General features: G+C 37.4%; 1 protein-coding gene across 6 annotated transcripts in view; it reads left to right on the forward strand.

Annotated features, from left to right (window-relative positions):
• The window catches only part of KLF12 (KLF transcription factor 12), a 416,573-nt gene that overhangs the window by 155,304 nt on the left and 237,779 nt on the right, over window positions 1-23,490 (forward strand). For 5 of the 6 annotated variants that reach the window (XM_037528938.2, XM_054701633.1, XM_054701631.1 and 2 more), the window contains one exon: window positions 20,745-20,834. In XM_037528938.2, coding sequence (XP_037384835.1) covers window positions 20,745-20,834 — 90 coding nt within the window. Of the gene's footprint in view, window positions 1-20,744; window positions 20,835-23,490 lie in introns of those variants that run through there. The other variant, XM_054701634.1, reaches the window with a different exon arrangement.

Raw genomic sequence — 23,490 nt, forward strand, 5'->3', positions numbered from 1 at the left:
CCTGAAGGTCACCTTCCTGGAATGAATCTGGGTATTAAAGCAACTCATCCCTCCTGATGAGCAGGTTGCTTTTACCACTTTGACCTCCGCCTGAGGGACATGAGGTCAGCGGACATGGGGCAGGGCACTCACTCCTTAGGCTTCATTCGATTCACTTCTCATGCTGGACACAGTGGTCAGCTCTTTCAACATAAAGTATATTGGCATTCTGAGGACACATCAAGAAATGGGTGACTTTGTTTATAGTACAATGTTTGGATCATCTCATTAGCTGTAAAAGAATTGTAAGGCCTCCCTGGTGGCACAAGGGGTTAAGTCTCAGCATTATGAAGCTATCTGAAGTTACTGTAGCATGAGTTCGATTCCCAGCCTGGGAGCTACCCATATGTTGCAGCAGACCTCTCCTATTTTGCCCGCTGCTCCCCTCAGCAATGCATTTCAGTCACTCCACCTGTTCTGCTCCCCACCCTGTCTCTGGTGAATCCTCTCACCCCCTGTACCTCTGACCTTTACCTTAGTTCTTTTTGTTTTTTTAAGATTTATTTATTTATATAAGCACTAGGTACAGTCAGAGGTGCGGGAGGGTGAGAGAATTCACCAGACACAGAGCGGAGAGCAGAACAGGCAGACTGGCGAAGCACCCTGCAGAGGGGAGCAGCGGGCGGCAGAAGAGGTCCGTGCGCCATGTGGGACCCTCGCCGGTGACCGGGGATTGAATTGGCGCTGCAGAGGCTGTGGGCAGCTTTGCAACCCAGTGTTCAACAGCTGCGCCACCAGGGGAGGCCCCTTTGACTTAGTTCTTGTATGAATAAATCTTTAAAAAAAAAAAAAAGAATTAAGGCCTCCCCTGGTGGCGCAGCGCTTGAGCGCTGGGTTGCGAGGCTGCCCGCAGCCTCTGCGGTGCCAGTTCGATCCCTGGCCACCGGCGAGGACCCCACAAAAAAGAAAAAAAAAAAAAGAATTGTAAGATGCCGTTCTTTTCTAGATAGACGTTGACCATGGCACTGATATTAACCCATGGGAAGAGAGTAGGGGTTGGGAATAAGGGAATAAGGGTAGAGAGGTGTCTATTGCATGGTGGTGAGTTTTTAAAATTTTGTTTAATAAATAAACAAAAAATTGAAATAATTTCCATTTCTACACTCCATCATCTATCAGACTTGTATTCTGTCTTGTTTTCTTAATAAAGCCCTTAACCTATTAAACATAGTTTTAAAAATTTCTGGTCTGATTATTGCAACATTCCCTCCATATCTGTCTCTGGCTTTTATGTTTTTTCTGTCTCTTCAAATTGTGGGGGTTTTTTGCCTTGTAATATTTGTTATAAGTTTTTATTTAAAGGTGAACGTGATATACTAGGTAAAAAAAACTGCACTAAATAGGCGTTTAATTATGCCAGGTGTAGTGGGGAGAGGTATTCTGTAGTCTTACGGTGATGTCTGTCTTCTGGAGCGCTCATGAAAGTGAGCCTGGGCTGCTGGCCTCTATTCCCAGTGCTTCCCTGGTCCTGAAACCCTCTGCAGGGGCTGCATGGCCAGAGGGGCCTGGAGCTGTATGTTCCTCTCCCCATAAGTGGGTTAGTTATGATAAGACCCCAGCAGGTTCACTCAAATGTAGTGTAGAGAGAGAAAGCAAACAGACAAACAGATGTACTAAGTAAATTAAAAAATCAAACTTTGGACTATAAAAAGAAGGGAAGGGGGTGGGTGTAGATGAATCAGGTAAAGGGGGTCAATTGTATGATGAAGGATGGATTTGGACGTTTAGTGATGGACTTAATGTTTACTACATTGTATGCTGAGTCTCAACGATGCGCATTTGAACCATAAAATGTTGTCATGCTGTTTTACTTCAATTAAAAAAGAGGCCAGGATTTGATAGAAAGAACAAAGTATTCTGGCATATTTCAAGAGTGTCCTTTTTCCCTTTCCCTGCTGGAATCATGAGGCGCTTTTCCTCTGACACTCAGCGTGAAGATCTGGTATAAGTCTTGGTGATAGAATTTGCAAAAGCAGGAGGGACTTTATAATTACTTACTCATGGGATTTTTGACACTCGAGCTTGTCCACCCTGAGACTTCAGTAATTCTTCAGTTACACTCCAGTTTTCTCTCTCTTCACTCTGGCTCTTATAAAGGTTTTTGTTTGGGATTTTTTGCTCTGGAACATTGTGGTTCTTTGCATCCTCAGTCTTTCTAGGAGCAGCATTTTGGCTTGTGACATGACCTCTTTGATGAACCTTTCATACAAGTTCTGATTTTGTTTATTTTTTTAACTTGTTAAGATACATCGTCAGGTTTAAAATTACTACAAGGTAGACTGGAAATTGAGAGTCCCTGGGAATATTTTTGTCTTTCCAAATGCAGTGTTGCGAACGCAGTTCTTTTCCTCATAACTCTCTAGGAATTTTCTCAAATAACAATTCCAATATTGTTATGTAATCAGAGAATGTAGCCTTAATGACTAAAGGCCTAGGCCAGTTGGATCTGTTCAAAAAGCAGAGTATAATTGCCTGTGGTTATTATAACATAGTATATTTTGTTTAATAATCTGATGAGTGTAAATCTTTTGCTCCTATACTCTATTGGACAAGAAAGAAGAAATTGATTTCCCATAAGATTAAAATCTTCTAAAATATGCCCACTGGATTCTCTTACATAGTGGAGAAAAAATAAAAATGGCTCATAGTTTCCTTTTTCAGGATGCTAAACCTTAGCATAAGATAATAGTATAATACATCCATTCTCTGCTTCCTTGGAATTGCTTACGACATTAAGAAGATTATAGTATTTGAAGATTCAGTAGCAATAAATCACAGATCTCTGCAGAATGAAAATATTTGCAAACATTACTTGATAGCCCACTTAAAGCAATATCAAACAAATCAGTGCATCATTACAAATATATTGTAGACAGTAAGTCCCTTTCAGGTTCGCCTGTGTAGTTTTTGGACTTGATAAGTTAAATTTTGCCTGTAACATAGACGATCTACTAGGTGTGTATTTGTATGCACTTTACTGATCCTGATTAGAGAATTGACTTCTGTCTCCCTTCATTTCTCTCATGTTCTTTTAATCCATTTGACTCTCTTCCTCTCTGATTTTGAGCTCCCAAGTATTTAATTACACAGATATTTTTTGAGTTTCATAAAGTGAGAAAATGTGTTAAAGCAAAAAAGAAAAATACTCCTTGTCCTATCAATTCTGATTTTGTCTTTCTCCCTTTCATAAACACTGTTTTCATAATTATGGGAACATAGTTTTTTGTCATCTCTTTTCTAATGAATGTTGATCATTCATCTACATCAAGACAAAAAAAAAAAAATTCATAAATGTACTGAATAGATATTACCTAGTGGTTTGTATGTCCCATAATATATTCAGCTCATTCCCTATTATTTGCTATTTATATTGATTTTTTATCTTTTTTTTATTTATTCATACAAGACCTGGGGTATAGGCACATAGAATAAGAGGATTCACCAGAGATGGATTGGGAAGCAGAACCGGTAGATTTACTGAAATACATTGCTGAGGGAAGCAGCAGCTGAGACAGGAGGGGTCTGCTGCGCTATGTGGGCTAGCTCCCTGGCTGGGGATTGAACTCAGGCTGTAGTGGTGATAGCACTGAGACTGAACTCCTATGCCACTTGGGAGACACTGTTTCCTTTCTGAAGCACTGTAAGCATCCTGGTATTACACACATATAAGTGTACTTCTTCAGTCGTTTCCTCAGAATGGCACTAGCTGTTAACGTGTTTATATTTACCAGGATGCTACTAGGCTTTGGTGTTTCTCATCAGTTTGTGTGTCTCCAGCTTTTTACAGACTTCAATAACTTGTAAAGTTAATTTTGAAAAAAAATGCAACACATTACTTGAGGTTTCTTTTCCTGTAGTTTTCCACATTGAAATTGTGGTGATGGGTCACAATGGTCTGACCTTTGGAGATAAACCATTTGCTTATGAACACGATATGCTCTTTTAAAATCTAGTAGCAATATCTATGTATTTATCTCTGTATTTATACTGTGTTGAAAATAATGCTCCTAAAATAAAATCTTTATATTTAATTAAAATAATCGTATATGCTAATTATAGGTATAACTTTATTAAATGATATGTTATACAGATATAGTATATAACCATATACATGTATTATTTTATAGCCATATTAATATTTAATCATATAGGCTTTGTTTTGTAAATCATTTTGACCCTTATGTACTAGTGGACTTAATTTATGGATTCTCCTCTTTCTGACTCTTTTTGCATAAGATGTCAAATTTTCTAAAGCTTCCTATAATCTTCAACTTAACCTGGCATCAGATCCAGGGATATTTTCCTTCTGATACTGGTTAAGATTACGTTAGTTAACTCTGGACCTAGTGAGGGGAAAAGTTCTCTGTCCTGAGTTGTTTCTGGCAGTGGGGTGGGAAGAGTAGAAGCAGGATTTTGACTTTGACATATGTGACAAAGGCTAATGGGAATAGCAAGGAAAGGCAGGTTTGACTGGCCAAGGATTCCCGTAACACATTTCATGTGGTTTGGCAAGGGAAAGTTCTCTAGCCTAAGAGACAGAGTTAATGATGATGTCATTTTTTGAAGCCGATTCAGGAAGCAGAGCAAGTTTTTCTTTATTTTTTCTTTCTCTTTTAAAGAGGGTATAGGGTTAGACTTACTGAATTTGGTTTGGATTTGTAAGTTGTGGCATGTCCATGGCCTGTCCAGTTGGTAATGTCAACCAGGCAGTTGGAATATAGCTCAGCATCTTAAGACAAAGAGGCCAGAAATAAAAACACCAACTTGGGTCCCATCATTAGGTTGTTCAGTGTCTGGTTGATGATATCAATTGCATGTTTTTTCAATGGAGATGCAACTGGGATATAGATAAGGCAGCTCCTCCTTTTGGGGGGCTGATGCCTGCTTTGAGATCTTTTAACATAACGGACCCCTCAGCCCTATAAACCAGTGGTACCCCTCCATTTAGTGTCATTTGAAGCTTTTAACTTCTCTCTAACCCCCCTCCCCACCACCACACATACTAACACACACACCATACCACACACAGCTCTCTACCTCCCCCTAGCCCAAATTTCCAGAGGACTGGATAGAAGCTGGAAGAGAGACTTTGGTGCCAGTACAGGTTGAAGTCTACTGACATGAAAGCATAGACTGGGTTTGTCAAATAGGCATAGAATGAAATCCACTTTTGTAATTTTAATATTTCTAGTGACACCTTAAAAATAAAAAATCAATAAAAGCAATTTCAATATATTTGATTTAACCCAACAGGGCTAAAGTATCATTTCAACATGTGATTAGTTAAAACTTATACAGTGTTCTACATTCTTTTTTGTATTAAAACCTGGTGTGTATTTTACATATCTGAAGCATGTCTATTCTTGGACTGGTCTTTTTCTGCTCTTTGATAGCTGCATGTAGCTATGGCTACTCAGATACCATGGGGTATAGACTGTGTGTACTAATTGAAGTGAATTGGTGGTTTTTCTTGCCAGAGGTTTCTGTCATCTTCTGAAGAGAATTCCTTCTTTTATTCCTATGAATTGACAGCAAGATCCTCTAGAGACCTACAATACCGCCTGTCCTTTAATTTTTTTAATAAGAAGGCATCTTTCCTTCTCTTCCTGTTTAGCAAGGACATTGTTGCACTTTAATTTCTGTAACCTGCAGTGTTTTCCATTTGTTCTTTTTTTTTTTTAAAGATTTATTTATGTATACAAGAGCTGGGGTACAGGTCAGAGGCATGGGAGGGTGAGAGGATTCATCAGAGACAGAACCGGGAGCAGAACAGGCAGATGGACCTAAAGCACTGCTGGGTGGAGCAGTGGGGTGAGGCAGGAGAGGTCGGCCGCACCATGTGGGTATCTCCCTGGCCGTCCGGGAATCGAACCCATACTGCAGAGGCTGCAGACAGCTTCACAGTGCTGCACTCAACCTGCTGTGCCACCAGGGAGGCCCATCCATTTGTTCTTTTGGTCTATTGCAACTAAATGGAACAACTACAGGAATGTATTGAGTCTTAATGTTTCTTGAAAGGTAGCAATATCTAACAAAATTAATGAAATGGAGACTGTTTATATTTCAGTTCATACTGTGCAGTAATTTGTTCAGGTTAGAGGTGTCACTACTGATTTTTTTTTATTATGTGCTAATATTTATTTATTTTTTTAAAGATTTATTTATTTATTTATACAAGTACTGGGTACAGTCAGAAGCGCGCGCGGGAGGGTGAGAGAATTCACCAGAGCCAGAGCGGGGAGCAGAGCAGGCAGAAGGCCCGAAGTACACTGCTGAGGGGAGCAGCGGGCGGCAGGAGAGGTCTGAGCGCCATGTGGGACCCTTCTCCAGTGGCCAGAGCACAACCGGGGATCGAACCAGCGCTGCAGAAGCTGCGGGCAGCTTTGCAAGCCAGCGCTCAACCACTGCGCCACTGGGGAGTCCCGTCACTACTGATTTATATGAAGAAAAGCAAAGTATAAAATGTCATCTAGCAAATCAGATGTAGAGTCAGGAATTAAAACGCACCTCTAGTTTCTTGTTGAAGTTAAGTCACCAAATCAATTTAGATAATCACAGTTTCTTACCTTTGGGATTTCCAGGTTTAATTTGGTATCGTCTCTCTGGCCATGTCTAAGAAAGGGGCCCAGAGACCTCACCAGTTGCCATTTTAATATTGAAATCTTCACAGGTTTCTTTCAGTTCCCATAGCTTGAACTAATGAGCAAATTCACAGCTCTTTTCTGGAATCTTTGTACTTTTTTAGTGGGAAAATTTGGGTGTATAAAAAGGGAATAAGAAATTCAGACAAAATAATAAAATTATCTTATAAAATGTTGCTAATGTCCCAGTAGGTGTATTCTTAACTTGCTGTGTGTATATATATAAGAATATATATAAATATGTAAAAGAAGACATATATATTCTTTACTATCAATTTCTCTGAATATTGAGAAATTAATTTTGAGGTATTAATACCTTAATAATTAATCAATAATTAATATTGAGATATTAATTTCTCTGAATATTGATTTATGCTATTGGGTAATAGTATACTATTGGGCAATATCATTCACCATAAAATTAAGATTTTTTTGTTCTTAATGAGTCCTTCATATCAGCATCTATATAAACAGTGCTGCTTAAATGGAGGACCTTTACCCCACCCTCTCCACAGCCTCACACAATTCCCCTTGGCATAGCAATTTCCAAGGGCATTTTTTGATTGTTAAAATTGTGAGGACAGAGAGTGCTACTGAGATCTAGTGGGCGAAGGCAGGGGTGCTGCTGAACATTTTACATTCACAAGGCAGCCACCAGAACAAAAATGGTCTGGTGTAAATGTCTGGTGTGCACATGTTGAAAAGACCCTGGTCTAAAAGAACATCTGAGTTATAACAATGGACTTCTTAAGGAGAGTATACTTTTTCTCTCTGTGAGTAACATCTATTGTAGCCATATTCTGGTATCAAGAAGCAGATAATAGTAACAGAAACTTCCTGAGTACAGTAAGTTACACAGATTCAAAATTATACTATCTATTTTTATGGGGCAAGTTTATTGAAAGAATGGTAGGAAATGAAAAGGCCCGAATAAATGCTTTGCACTTATATAATTCCTTAATAATAATAAAAATATAATCCATCTTTCTGTTGAATCAATTTTGTTTATTTTCTTACATGCTAGAATTTGAGAAGTTCTCATAAAAGGGAAAAATATACCTGGATTTAATTTATATGCATTTGTAGATACAACACACATACATACATACACATGAAATTCTAAGAAGGATAAGAATTGTTGATAAATGAAGAAGTGCAGAGTTAGAGAAGAAATTCAAGATAACAATATGAATAATGGCATGGAGTATTAGTATCATGGGCTTAATATTGCCCAAAATATAGTCAAATTTTAAACTTTTAGCAACTTGGATTTCTTTTTATCTTCAATGTAGTTCTTCTGTTTTCCCCAAATAATTCTCTAAGTTTTCTACATTTCAAATTACAGGCTACTCTGTAGATATCTTCTCCAGTTATGTGTTAAAGTTATTTCAGTAAATATTGCTGTTTGTCAAACCATGTTCTTCTGGACAATCATGTGAAGGGGGGGCCTGTAGTAAAACTTTTCAGTATTTTATAAATGACATTTACTTGCTTAGGAAGGACTGTCAGTCACTTCACAAGTGTTTCTAGTAGTCAGAGAATATTAAGTGTCCTCTTTGGGATACCCATTAAAAGTGAGTTCTCTCTCTGTGAGTTGGTGTGCATCCTTACAGTTTTAAACAAATAGAATAATGTATTATTGCCATTCATTATGCAAAATATATATTGCATTGATTAGTCTTCCATCAATCTTGTGTAGTTTTAACAAGTCTGACCCTTCCTATCTTCTTATGCCATAGTTCATTTAGAGAATCTAACATGAGAAACTGAGTAGGTTCTTCCAACAATGGGGAAAAAAAATCAGATTGGGACTTCCATTCTAAAGCAAATGTCAAAAGAATGGGTGTTAAGTATCACGGTTACTGATGCTAATTAAAATTATTCAATATAAACTATTAAAAAAAAAGCCCTGGTAATGTGCTCAGGGGCTCAGGTTACATTCTGTCATTGACTCTTTAAAAACATTTCTGTGGGGCCTCCCTGGTGGCGCAAGGGGTTAAGACACAGCACTATGAAGCTATCCGGAGCCACTGTTGCATGAGTTTCATGCCCGGCCAGGGAGGTACCCACACGGTGCAGCAGACTTCTCCTGTCTCACCCTCTGCTCTCCTCAGCAGTGTATTTCAGTCAATCTGCCTGTTCTGTTCCCTACTCTGTCTCTGGTGAATTCCTTCACCCCCCACACCTCTGGCCTGTACCCCAGTTCTTGTTTACATAGGTAGATAAATTAAAAAAAAATTCTGTAGCATAGAAAGTTATTTGCATTTAAACTGAAGTCACAAGGTATTTTTCATGGAAAGGTTGAGTCAAACCCAGGAAGTCTGATCATTGGGCAAGGTTTTGGACTATTCTCTTTCTGACTTGCTTTTCTGTACAATAATGAAAGTCTGCAGAAAAAGCAGGGATGCATAACATAGAAGATGCTTTTAATAAGATAAAATATAAGGTAATCAGAATTCTCAGAGATGGCTTGTAGTAAAATGAACATAGATGTTTAATAACATTGCCAATAAGATTGTGAAATTAGTACAGGGTTTGGATTTAGCGAATGCAATTCATGATATCATCCAGGAATCTGGAAAAAATCAACAGCTATTGTAGAGGTAGGCCATTTTTGGAATCTGACTTTTTTTTTTTTTTTTTAAACAGGTATTTGACTTTTTTTTTTAAGATTAATTTTATTTATTTACTTATACAAGCACTGGGTACAGTCAGAAGCACGGGAGGGTGAGAGAACTCACCAGAGCGGGGAGCAGAGCAGGCAGACCAACGAAGTACACCGCTGAGGGGAGCAGCGGGCGGCAGGAGAGGTCTGCGCGCCATGCGGGACCCTCCTCCGGTGGCCGGGGAGCAGCCGGGGATCGAACCGGCGCTGCAGAGGCTGCGGGCAGCTTCGCAACCCAGCGCTCAACTGCTGCGCCACCGGGGAGGCCCTGGAATCTGACTTTTTTGATTGAACTTGTTCATTTGGCCATTTGTAGCCAATAAATGATGTCTTTCTCCTCTATGTTCCCATGATCATGTGTGTTTGTGTGGGAGGGGGAGGAAGGCATGACCATCTTGTGATGTGATCCAGTGTAAAACACATCTCAGGTGTGGAGACTTCTCCGGACATAACTGTCCAGGCAGTGCAAACTGTTGTAGTATTTGTATTGTTGATAAAATCTTTTAATGGCAGTTACTTTGTTACACCCTTTGATACTATGACAGACACTACATAGTGCTTATTTTTGCTTTCACAATCCTTCTCAGATGAAATGAACTACAAAGGTGATTTTTTTTTTCCTACCTTTGCTCTTTTGGAAACACATTCAAAATCAGTGTCATGCCTAGAGTTTTCAAGGAATATAATGTCACATTTTATATAAAGTATACAATCTTAACTAAATACTTATGTAAAACCTAAAATGAGAAAGGGATGAATATAGCTTCTTGGAGAAGAAGATAAAAGCTAGTTCACTTATTTAGCAGCTTACATATTTTTCTGGCCACTACGAAGAACCTTAAGGTCTTTTTCTTTTTGGTTTTTGTTAGAAGAGTCATAATTTAAAATAAAAAAAATCTAACTTGGATTATTGTTTCTCTTCAAAATTTGTTTACTTATTTTCAAGTCTTCTGCACTATTTCTTCAGGCTGTGCAGGGTGCAAACACTCAACACGCATGTTTTAATAAGATAATCCATTTTGGATTTGATAAGAAGCCACTTGACATCATTGTAGACCAGGAGAGGTGAGAATATAGGTCAATAGTCATTTCCTTTGTTTCCTAGAGAAAATAAATGACTTAATATTTGATAGCAATCTTCATTTTCTCTAGGCACAGAGGACCAGTGATGTTATTTCATTACATATTCCATTCAGTGTTCTGGGTGTTTTTTCATTACTGTCCAAATGACTTTTCATAAAGTGAAATGGCCGATGAATATGTTAATGTACAGTACTCTTAAACTTGTGCTTTGGCAAATATCTGTTCTTTTAAAAAATTTTTTGATAACCAGGGAAGCCTGTAAAAGTGGTAAATCCCAACAAAAATGTTTATAAAAACAGAATTAATTCTTCTGTTGAATATGTAGTAAGTGTGGAGTGACTTGTTTATATAGAATTTTCTTCCCCCGTTATTTCAAACGAGCCTATGTTTCCAAATTTGGACAAATTTGACATTATAAGTATCTGTTAAAAGATTTGAGTAATACTCAGCAAAATCTTCTCCAGTGTAAAACAGATCTCAGGCGTGCAAAAATATGTTGAAACCAAACAATATGCCTAAATACCCACATATCTCTGAGTGTAGAAGGCCCTTTACAGGATAATGGAAATGGGCCTCCCTGGTGGCTCAGGGATTAAGTCTCAGCTCTATCAAGCTATTACCAGCCACTGCAACATGAGTTCAATCCCCAGCCAGGGAGCTAACCCATATGGTGCAGCAGACCTCTCCTGTCTTGCCCGCTGCTCCCCTCAGCGGTGTATTTCAGTAGATCTGCCTGTTTTGCTCCTTACTCTGTCTCTGGTAAATCCTCTCACCTCCTGAACCTCTGACCTACACCCCAGTTCTTATATGCATAAATAAAATAAATCTTTTAAAAAAAGGATAATGGACAAATACATAACATAGTATGCTTTTCTTACTGGGATTCTTGCCTCAATCTTTATGTATAATCTAGAAAATCAGTGCCATCCTTGACACTCCTCTAGTTCTGTCTTGCCATCATACTTCCTCCTTCTCGTCAGTCAGCCTCATCATTCTGCCTGTGAACTCCCAAGAACTTTTCCTCTTCTTTTCTCCCACGGCCTTAGTTCAGATCCTCACTCTTTCTCCCTGGGCTACTGCAGTCTGTGAGCTGGTTGTTTTCTCTTCTATATCAAATCCTATGTATTTATAAGCTATCTTCCAAATTTATTCTAGTACTTTCTTTCTAAAGACAAAGCTTTGAACACATGCTTTTGCTTAAGAAGGCTCCATGACTCCCTGCCACCTATTGTGTGATGCCTGAATACATTTCTCCTCCATCTACCTCAAGTGCTCTTTCAGGCAGGGAGCTTTTCTGTGTTGTTCACTTGGTCCCCAGCAGCTGGTAAATAGCAGACATTAAGGAGTATATTTGAAATGCATAAATGAATTACCACAACATTTAAGATCCTTCACTATCTGACCCTAAGTTACTTTTCTGATCTCATCTGCAGTTTCTCTTCCAATGGATACTATTCCATCATACCAGATCCTTTATTATGTTTCCCAAATATGAGAAATTCACAGCACATGATTTTTTTTAAAGATTTATTTTTATATAAGAACCGGGGTACAGGCCAGATGTGCGGGAGGGTGAGAGGATTCATCAGAGACAGAGTGGGGAACAGAACAGGCAGACTGACTGAAACACACTGCTGAGGGGAGCAGCGGGCAAGACAGGAGAGGTCCACTGTGCCATGTGGGATTCTTGCCGGCCGGCTAGGATCGAACCCTCGCTGCAGAGACTGCGGACAGCTTCACAGTGCGGTGCTCAAACGCCAGCGCCACCAAGGAGGTCCCATATGATTTTGCTTATGTTCTTCCTGGTTGTGAACAACCAGTTATTACCCCCTTTACCCAGGAGAATAAATTGATTTTATATCTTTATACGTTTGTTCTTTCATTGAACCAACAAGTGTTTTTTGAGCATATGCTATACATCAGAACCAGCTGTAAGTCTGGGGCTAGGGATATGGTTTTGTACAAAAAGATACAATCATGGCCCTCCTGAAACTTAGATTCTAGTGTAGTAGCAAATAAAGGATTTGTCAGGTAGCAAGCAGTATGAAGATGGAATAGGGTGTTCAGGGCCTGGTGGAGAAGGCATTTTTGACATAGGTGAGATGTAGACTGAGCAGAATGATAGAAAATGGGGCTTGAGAAACCAGTTACTCATCTACTGGCTAAATGATCAGAGGCTAAATATAAGGTTGAGTTAGGAGTTCAGAATGATCTCAACACTTATCTCCCTTTAGCATATCCAGGCTTTTGTTCTATCAAGAGCCTAAAGCACACCGACCAGAGTGGCTTGGACACTTCTGGGATTATCCAGCTCTGCAGTTTGTGTCCCCAGCAATTGAAATATCGATCCCTGGTAGCAATGGAAGATATTGACCCCAGAATTAGACTTCCTAGACTTGCTTTGTCTCCCTGTATATTAATTTTCTTGTTAAAATGAACATAGTTTTTAAAAGTTACTGGAGGACTTTTTAATGACTGGAATAAAACTTTATAAAACTTTCTCTTTTGGGCCTCCCCTGGTGGCGCAACGGTTGAGCGCTGGGCTGCGAGGCTGCCCACAGCCTCTGCAGCGCTGGTTGGATCCCCGGCCACCGGCAAGGGTCCCACCAAATAAAAAAAAAAAAAAAAAAAAACCAAAAAACTTTCTCTTTTGATCACTGGTATATCCCAAATACCTAAGCAGTACTTAGTGCTTAGTAGGGTTTTTGTTTTGTTTTGTTTTGTTTTTGAATGAAAGAACCATGTAGTAAATCTAAAGCAAATGAAACAATGCCTGGCATGTAAGTGCTCTATATATGTTCTTACAGTTTTTAATATTAATTTTTCAATTAGGAGACCCTGTGATCTTAATGTGGTTGTATTGCAAGTGTAATTGTCAGTGTATCGAACCCTCCTACTGTGTGCTTGGGCTCTTTTTTGTGTCCATCCAGGCGTCCAGGCCTGGAAGACTAAAAAACATGACAACGAGGATACATGGGTAGCTTTCTGATTTCTGTTTAAGAAACTCCTGTTTCTTAGCTCAGGCCTCTGCTGGGCAAGGCCCTCAGTATTATTTCTGCTAGCCTTGTTTCCTGGATAAGATCCTCCTTTTCCAGCACTAAACTCACTCCTCCCTGATATTTTTTTTTAATGAAGATACAGTTGACACATAACATAAAACTGCAAGTATATAATATAATAAAAGCTTAATGTGAATTTATTATGAAATGGTCATAATAAAAAGTAATCTAGTTAATGTCTATCACCACGTGAAATTACACATTTTTTCTTGTGATGAGAACTTTTAAGATTTACTGTAATAGCAGCTTTCAAATATATAGTACAGAGTTATTAACTGTTGTCACCATGCTGTATATTACATCCCCATGCCTGATTTATTTATAACTGGAAATTTGTATTTCTTGATCCATTTCCCCCATATGCTCCACCACACCCCCAACCTCTGGCAACCACCATTTTTTTCTTTATATCCATGAGTTTGTTTTTCTTTGCGTGAGTGTATGTGTTTCTGTGTGTGTGTTTTACACTCCACATAGAAGTGAGATCACATGGTATTTGTTTCTATTGACTTAACATAATCTGAAACATAATTTCAGATAACTCAAGGTAAGATCCATCCATGTTATAAATGGCAAAATTTCCTTCTGCTTTATGGCCGAATAATTCTCTTACCTTTATGTGTCATTGACACCAATTGTTGGCCCATCCTGACCCCTGGCTGCCTGCTTCCACATGTTAGATCCCTGAACTATTAATACCTGCCCAGGTGAACTAAAGTTTTGCACCCCCTCTATAGGGTTTGTTTGGTGATGGTCTGGCGTATCTTTCACTATGATATTTTCCTGGTTTCTGTTTCATAGTCCCCAATTTGCCCCCTTATCTGACATAAGGCCTCCAGGTGCAAGAACGTGGCATGGGTAGAATGAGATGACTCTGGCATAGCGCAACCCTCATTGCTTTTTTATGGGGTGATAAAAAATAATATTCTGTTTGTATTAATATTAGGTTAGAAGGTGTAATTTTGAATTTCCTATGTCATTTAACCATTCTCTGCACAACAAAGAAAGGAAAGAAGGGGCACCTCTGTTACAAGTTTCTGAAAATGTATCATGGCTCTTTGAAAAGGACAGGCGTAGATTTTGGCTTACATTTTACGTTGAGTTGGTTACACCTTTTTGTTTTTAATAAGCATCTTTTTTTTTATAATAAATTTTATTTTTATATTCCCCATACAATTTCAACCCCCCCATTTTGACCCCAATCCCACCCCCCCCCAAAGGTGTCTCTGGTTCATAGATTTTTGTTGATTTTGATTTTCACTTTCTTATAGTTATTCATTTTCCTGGTCCCTTATTTAAGTTTTCTAGATTCCTGCTATGAGTGAGACCATCCGGTATTTTTCTTTTTCTTTCTGGCTTATTTCGCTGAGCATGATCCCTTCCAGCGCCATCCATGTTGCTGCAAATTGCATGTGTTTATCTTTTTTGAATGCTGAGTAATATTCCATGGTATATATGTACCACATCTTCTTGATCCAGTCATCTATTTTGGGGCATTTGGGCTGATTCCAAAGCTTAGCTATTGTAAAAAGTGCTGCTATAAACATAGGGCTGCAGGTGTTCTTTGGAATTAATGTTTCTGTGTCCTTTGGGTAAATACCTAGGAGTGGAATTGCTGGATCATATGGAAGCTCTATGTTTAGTAGGTCCAGAAATCTCCACACAGCTCTCCATAGTGGTTGGACCAGTTTGCACTTCCACCAACAGTGCAGGAGAGTTCCTTTTTCTCCACACCCTCGCCAACATTTGTTGTTGCTAGTTTTTTTAATATGTGCCATTCTCACTGGTGTAAGATGGTATCTCATGGTAGTTTTGATTTGCATTTCCCTGATGACAAGTGATGTTGAACATTTTTTCATATGCCTGTAAGCATCTTTTACCAGATTGAACAAGAACTTCCATTTTTTATGGCCAATTTGGCAATTATCACTTAGAGGTAGCACTTTGAAAATATTAATATAAACTATACATTGTTGGGTTAATTTAACCCTTCACCAATATTAGAAATGAACATTCTTGCTATTTAGGAAAATGTAAGTTGCAGTATTACGTTTATGGTTTCGCCAGTTTTTATGAGAGACACATTTCCCTAAAATGTGGTCGTTAAAGTGACATCCACTTTGCCATGCTGCAAAGGAATGAAAGACGAAAAACAAAGTTAAAGGGCAAAGTCTGTGTTTGAACTGGTGTCTATTTTGTACCATTATAGGTGCATTGCTTATGCATATACTTCTACAAAAGTGAATTATTAGTGTTTAGATATATGCACATAGAAAGATATGCTTAGACACTCAGTGTTAATGATTATGAAATTAACTGATCCCCACATATGTCTCTCTTTAGTATAAAATCGAGAAGATGAAGTTACTGTATCTTCCAACTACATGAAACTATTGTGAAACTATTGAATGAGCCACCAAGGATAAGAATATTTTCAAAATGTGGGGTAGCAGATGAGATTACCATAGATTTTCCAGATGTGGAAATCAAGATGGGACTGACTTGCTAAATTAATTCTGAGGTATTCTGGGATAGGAATGTATACTCTCATCAAGCCAAGAAAATATGTTTAAAATCTGATTTAAAAAAAATGTGAAATAGCTTTGAAACCAGAGACTTGTTTGACCTCTTATTATCTTTTCCCCATAATGTTGATACTCCCCAGTGATGAAAGTTACATATTTCGGCTCAGTGAGTAAATACTAGCTCAGACATGGGCGAACTGTTACTGAGATTTCAGAGCTCCTTTCTTGGGGCCTTCAATAAGGTGCTCATATTTTTTCTCATTTTGATATAGAAAATGTTTACTGATACAGAGGTGTAGTGAGAGAAAGGGAAAGAGGGAGGGAGATAGTTCTAGTGGTTAGCTCCTGTTGAGGTCAGGTCATTCTGTTTCTGACAAAATTTTACGCCCTTGCGAATTTTGTGACCTTGAACAATTTAACCGCCCGTGTCTCAGGTGCTTGATCTTAAGATAATATAGCATCAACCTCTTCGGTTTCTCTGAGGATTAGACAGGTATCTATATGCACAGCTCTTAACCCAGGATCTCATCCTTAGTGAGTATGCCAAATTTAAGTGTTGTTATTATGTTTGTTACTAAGATAGAAATAAAAATGATTGTTGTTTTCTACTACTATGTGATTTATTGCATAACAATAGGTAATTGAAACCATTGCCTGAATATGATTCTAATCTCTTAGGTTTGTTGGTCTTTTCCTATACAGAACAGGAGGGATTCACCGATTCTCTTGCACCTGGGTACAAGTTCTAGGGTTGGGATAAAATAGTTATATTTTTCAAAGTAACCTAATAGTTGGTAAGACTGATGCATCTGTCTTAACGACTTGAAAAAAATTACTATTGTTGGTTTTTATTGTTGTTCATGTTGTGTTAGAGATGTGTCAAGGAAGAAAGGTTGACTTCTTAGAGAAGTCTTTTTTAGAAACAAAATTATTTTCTTGCGATCTAATTCTGTTGCCCAAAGTACTCAAAGGATGATGTTTTCAGTCAGTTGGCATGCATCATAACCCACTTGCTAATTTTGTGACTTTGAAAGATTAACCTGCCTATGTCTCAGGTGCCTAATCTTCAGACAATATAGCATCACCCTTTTGGGTTTCTGTGAGGATTTAGACAGATACCTATATGCTCAGCTCTTAGCCCAGAATCTGATCCTTAGGAAGTATGCAAGTATGATGCTTGCATCATAAACCTTTTGGAATCTCTCATGAAAGTGCCTTAATCAGCTTGTGAATCCTGACTCGTCACTCATGTCCCTTATGTTGCTGTTTAATATAACGTGGGCATGAGAGATGGTGCAATTTCTATTTCTTGTCACTTGTGGCCAAACAAGAAGATTTAAGATGGATACATACTTAAGTGACTATGTACTGTACCTCCAGAGATGACAAAATTACCAGTAAATATTTTGGCTTATGAAAGGAAACCTTATATAAAAATTAGGTCTATTGAATATTGACTGGCTGGTTTCATTACTCCAATTGTGCAAAGCACACTCAGGAGGAGAGAGAGGAAAAGATCTGCATTATGAGAATAGCAAGGAAGATTATAGTAGTTGGCCTGAAAATTCACCCCTGTTCTGTTTATATGAGTTGTGATTGTTGACATCAGCCTTTTCCTTCCTGCACATTTCATTCAAAACATTTTAAAATGATAGCATCAACGTTGCTTGTGCATATGATTTTGTCTGGGAGAGCTACTGTCAAGCAGGGTCTATCTGGAGTAGCATTCTCATTCATTGTACATGTGATTGGTCAATCTCCTGCCAATGAATTTGATGGTAGCATTTGCTTTAGTTCATAAAATTTACTCTGAGGAAAAAAGTACATAGGTGTACGCATATCACATGTATGTGTGTACATGTGCTTATGAACATACAGGTTTATGCACAAATTATAGTCATGAGAGTTGCAGGATATCAAAATGTTTGTTACAACATAAATACACAAAGCATGCCATGTCACTGAAATTGATGACAGCATAATTTTATTTACCTCTTGGGAATCAATTGAGCTATTGATTCTGCAACAAATGTGTTTTGATTAAGATCATGGCCAGATGGGTTTGACAGCAGTTTCAAACTATCAGAGTTTATTACATATTTCTAGTTTACAGTCAACTAAGATTATATGCACATGATTTTAGTTTAGAGAGATCAATCCGTCGATATTTTTTTCCAAGGACTATATCCTCAATGCCGTATACTTATCGGGTGCTCTTTGAAAACCACTCACCTTCCTGAAAGATTTGATGGTATGATTGATGTTCAGTGCTTATGTTTATTCTGAACAGGGTTAGAATCATTAATATGGAGATTAATAGCCTTCAATATATATTTACAATATAACTGTCAGGCATATGTACAGATTGAGCTTGCACTAGTATAAGAGTTTAATAGTTGATAGTTGATTCCTTACCCAAGAACATTGTCATTTAAGGTTTTTATAATGGTTGTGATCATGGATGCTCTTGGGAAATCATGGGAAGAAATATTCCCAGGGAAAACTAGTTTCTTAAAAAAATTTGAAAATATGTTAATTTTTTCACTTGAAACTGAAGAGACATACCTTGTCTTTCACACATGTAGAAATTTTTCAAGAACAATATAAAAACTACTCATCACAAAATATCTAATGGTATGTAAATATGCTAAATGGAATATGGACTCAGTCAGAGTTTCATGATTTATCAGTTTTTAACTTCAAAGACTCTGGTTAGCTTGCATTTTTTAAACTAATGAGTTTATCACAGCCGGTGAAGAAAATGGTTAAAGTATATCAGCTGTAAATTGGTACAAAGCACTAAAAGGGACATTAGCCTCTAATCAGATTCGAACAGTTCATTAAACCTGCCTTTCCAGAGTGGCTCTTTGTCTTTTCCCCTCCTTTGCGAGCCTTGTTCTTTCCTTTTTGTCTGGGCAAGACCTCCTCCAGGGTAGGAAGCAATATCAACTCATCCTTCATTGTCTACCAACCAAACAGCCTCGGGGATGCTTTGTTGCCTCAGATTCCTGGCACTGTGTGTGAAAGGCAGGGAATGGAGGGCTGGCCACTGCAGAGAAGGCTTCCCTGAGATTCCGTGGTAGCAAGCCAAGCTGGCTGCCTCCAGCCACAGAAGCAAATGACACATTGGGATTTGAGATCTATGTCTGATGTGTAAACAGCCCACCAGCCTCAGTGAAAAGATTTTCGCCTTGGAACAAATTAACTGAGGTCGAGATGCTACTATAGTTTCCTTCTGCTCTAAGTTATATATTAGGATGCAAATTGCTTTAAAAATATGGACACGTCAAAAGCAAAAAATGGATAAGTATATCCTGCCAGTTTTAATTATATTGTACATTTCTAAGAAAAGAACATGATAGTAATTTGTTTCCTTCTTTTTATTACCTAATAAACTAGGTAGCAAGGAACTTTTAAATGCTCACTAGTTAATTCTAGAGTAAATCTGCTTTTTCTTCTTGTTGATTTCTCCAAGCAAAAAGCTGTGATAAGAGACCCTATAAATTCTCTCTCTTAGATTATTTTTCTTAAACAAAAAAGAAGAGTCAAGAAATGGAGAAATAATTAGAGCTTCACTATACTGCACTCTGTTGGTATTATTTGGTAATAAAATACTTAATTTATGATTTGTTGAGATGGAGTTGCTTTTATTAAACTGTCTATTTTGGTAGAAAAGCAACTGTATGGAAAGGGAAAAGCTGAAGGTTTAGAAATATTAACCTTGATTGCCATGTAGGCAAAATATGTAGAAATGAATCTTTTTCTTTTAAAAAGACCACTTCAGTGTCATGCGGTGATAGGCTATAATTGAGCAAAAGTAATCATTCTACATCTCAAATTTAGTCATTTCAGTTTCTTAGTCTGTGTCTGAGGGTAAAATTGACATTCTAAACATGTTTTAATACATGAGCCTGATTTTGGCCTTCAGCAAGCATTAATATGTGGCTTTTGGATTCCCTTCATAGGTTATTGACTTCAGAAAATCTCCAAAGCAGTGAAAATTAGTAAAAAATGACCTTGATTTAATCTATTTATAAATGTTGTTTGAGATTCTATTGAATCCTTTGAGGAGTTGATAAATTTGAGCCAAACACATACCATAACAGAAAATGAATTATCATTTATTCTTGGCTATGACTTCAGTTTAAGAATTTTGGCTTTATCCACAATTCATGTCAGTTGATTTTAAGGTAGATGTCTGGTATTGATATGTCATCATTTGATTAGAATTGCCATGCTTCCAAAATTCAGTATACCTAGAATTTTATTACCTCATTTTTTAAATTATCTGAACTTTAATATTAACATGGGAGGATATGTTATTTGTATCTGTTTTCTTCTTTATGAATTTCTGTATTTAACGCAATCTTCAGAACTAAGGAATAAAGAAAGAAATGTGCCTGATATTTCATTCCACTGTGGCAAAAGTGCAATGAATTGTTCCAGCCCCATATAAATTAATGTAAAGCTTCCTTACTTCAGTTTATTACAGTCTGACCTCCCACCCAGAGGTCAGAGAATCAGACTGATTAATTCAACTTCTTGGTCATTATTTTAAATGAAAGTTCAGAATGGGGGGATAATTGGTTATGCTGATATTCTCATTTAATTATACTTCATTGTTAAAAAATTAGATTAGCAGTACTAAATGCACTACAATGAAAGAAGTCTACCAGATGTCCTCTCTTGAATGCTTTATAGCTGAATTTCATTCTCTCTTTTTTATTGTCAGAATATCAACACCTTTGAGAACAGAATGTTAATGCTTGATGGGATGCCGGCAGTCAGAGTCAAAACAGAGCTTCTGGAATCTGAACAAGGGGTAAGCTGAAGTTTCAGATGACTCCCTTTTTCTCTGTGACAGTAGCTATCATTCTCAGAGCATCCTGAGCTTTGCAGATACTTCTGATTCTTCCCTTGCCAGAACTTTTCTTTCTCGAGTAAAAGTTATCTGGGAGTATTGTTGATTGTAACCTACTCACAGCCTCAGATTTTACAAACTTAGAAAACAAACTACCTGAAATTAGGAAGGCATAGTGGCCTTATAAGAACCTTATGACTTAAAGTTGGTGAATACTTTGTATAGCTAATAAATATCCAAAGCAAAGAAGTAGTATTTAAAAATAAGGTGGGAATATAAACAGTGTAAAAATTGCTGAGTTGTTTGGAAATTAGGAAATTATAGAGCACAGGTATGGGGGTGTTACTGTTTGTTGGATATATTTCTCTTTTGATGTTTGTATTTATCCCTTTTTACTTCATGAAGAGTATAGGGGGCAGTTGATGAAGCTGAGGTCAGTGGGTTAGAGAAGTGCATAAAAGCAAAAGTTCATAACCAGATTGATGAATTAGTGTATGGCTACTGAAAATGTAAAGCCTTAAGGTATAGCTAGATTTTTAAAATAAGGTATAGGAGATTTAATAATTGTTACCATTTATAGCTTTACTAGTTGAACATGATAAGGAAAGTAGAACTACTTGCTGCATCAGCAGACCACATTTGTATTCAAGTGAGGAAGCACTGTTGTGTACCTGAGTGCACACTACCTGCTTAGAAAACTAAATACCTGCTTATCAAACCACCACCACTAAGGTAGTGCAGATGATTTATTAAAGGGCCCCAATTAAATATTTCATTTTAATCTTGTTACTACATCTCTTATTCAAAAAAGAACAATGAAACAATAGTATAAATGTTTTATAATGGAGCAATCAAAAGACATTTTAAGTGTGAATAAAATCTCATGATTTTAAAAATCAGCATGTGTGAAGTTCATCTGGGACCCATTCAGAAGATCAGGATACTGAAGAATCAAAAGAATTTCATCATAAGGGTATCCTAGGGAATGGATCCAGATGGTAGCATTTAGAAGCTCTCTTTGATAATTTCCCCATTCTGGAACAACCTGTGTCAGTAGTGTATGGCATTTCAATATAGATTCTTTTCTTCAATGTAAGTCTGTGTCTGAAACAGAACTGTATTGTGGTAGAGGATATCATTTCACCTCTGTGTCCAGTGTTGAAGTTCAGAAAAAACTTTGTAGAGTATGTCAACCAGTAATCCAATTCCACACTTCAACATACGACAACATGACTAAACCCAAGATTTAGACAGGAGAGTATCAGGAAAGAAAGACTGTGTGTCCATTACTAATTATTAAGTATAGCCATAGCTTCAGTGAATGTCTTCCTTAGTTTGCCTGGATTTTCTAGTCTGACTCAAGGAGTTAAACTCTCCTCTAAATATAGTAGTTTTTACCTTTATTGATTAACATAAATCACAGCAAGGATTTATCTCTTTGGTGTTCTGTGTTTTTATCATAGATGTATTAGTAATTGTTTATTAAAATAAATTTTAATATATTTAATTTAACAAATCCAGTTGATCATTCACATCTCATTCAGAGAGGATAGCCCATTTCCTGGTGATGGAAAATAGAAAAAGTAGTGTATTTCACAATATTTATTTCACATCATGTTTTTCAAGATCAAGCCATGCATGTTGGAAGAGAAGGCACAGAGTACAGAAGACCAGTTAGAAAATATTACCTGAGTCACTAGTCAGAGCCAGGACAATGTTTATTCTTATCACCAGTCTAGACAACTCTCTCCCTTTCACTATCATGTTTTCAGCTTAAAGGTAAGGTTTTCATGAAAGATTTAGATGTAGAAAAAACAATAGCCAGTATTCTCAGATATTTCACAGTGTGAACAAGAACCTCAGGTCACATTATTTATGGAACACTTTTTTTCTGTCATCCAGTAGGAAAAGGAAAAAATGTAGGTTCATAGATTTTGCTTAATGTCTGCTCAATATAATCAATTTCCTTTCTTGTGAATGGAGCTAATGTTGGTATTTTTAACCCTTATTTAGACTGTGTATTTTGGTGGGGGAAAGAAATTTGATTTTTTCCCTTGGTTCTATATGTACTTGTGGTGGATATAATTTTGTTCTCTCTTACTGTAAAACTTAAAGAGATGCAGCCTGTGGTGTTTAGTGATCTGTATCATAACTATTAAGAGAAAACAAAAAAAAAAATTTGCATTTAGTCATAGTCATAGGTAATACTTTGAATCAACTCTTCTTTCAAATTACAGATAAAATCTAGAATTTCAGTGAATTTTATTTTTGGTTGCTTCACTGATGTTTTTCATTGAAGTTAGTGGGATAGGTGACACACCATACAATTTCAGAACTGTTTTTTCATAAGGAGTATGAGAATTCTGAAAATTTATTGACCTCTTACAAGACTCTCTTCATTTACTAAGAGATGATGGCTGAACTTTGATTCTTAATAAGAAAATGTAAACACATTGGCAAAAATTGAAATAATCACATATGTGATCAGGGGCTTTGGAAGAAGTTGACACGTTAGTTACAGTAAACCAGACATTACAGAAATGTGTGTGTGCATCACAGCAGTATATGAGAAGGGCTGAAAAGTTGGCGTAGCAGTTAGATCCTATCATCATTTTGA

The sequence above is a fragment of the Talpa occidentalis genome, unplaced genomic scaffold (genome assembly GCF_014898055.3).
Source record: "Talpa occidentalis isolate TD23 unplaced genomic scaffold, MPIMG_talOcc4v2.1 talOcc4.5, whole genome shotgun sequence".
Taxonomy (NCBI): Eukaryota; Metazoa; Chordata; class Mammalia; order Eulipotyphla; family Talpidae; genus Talpa; species Talpa occidentalis.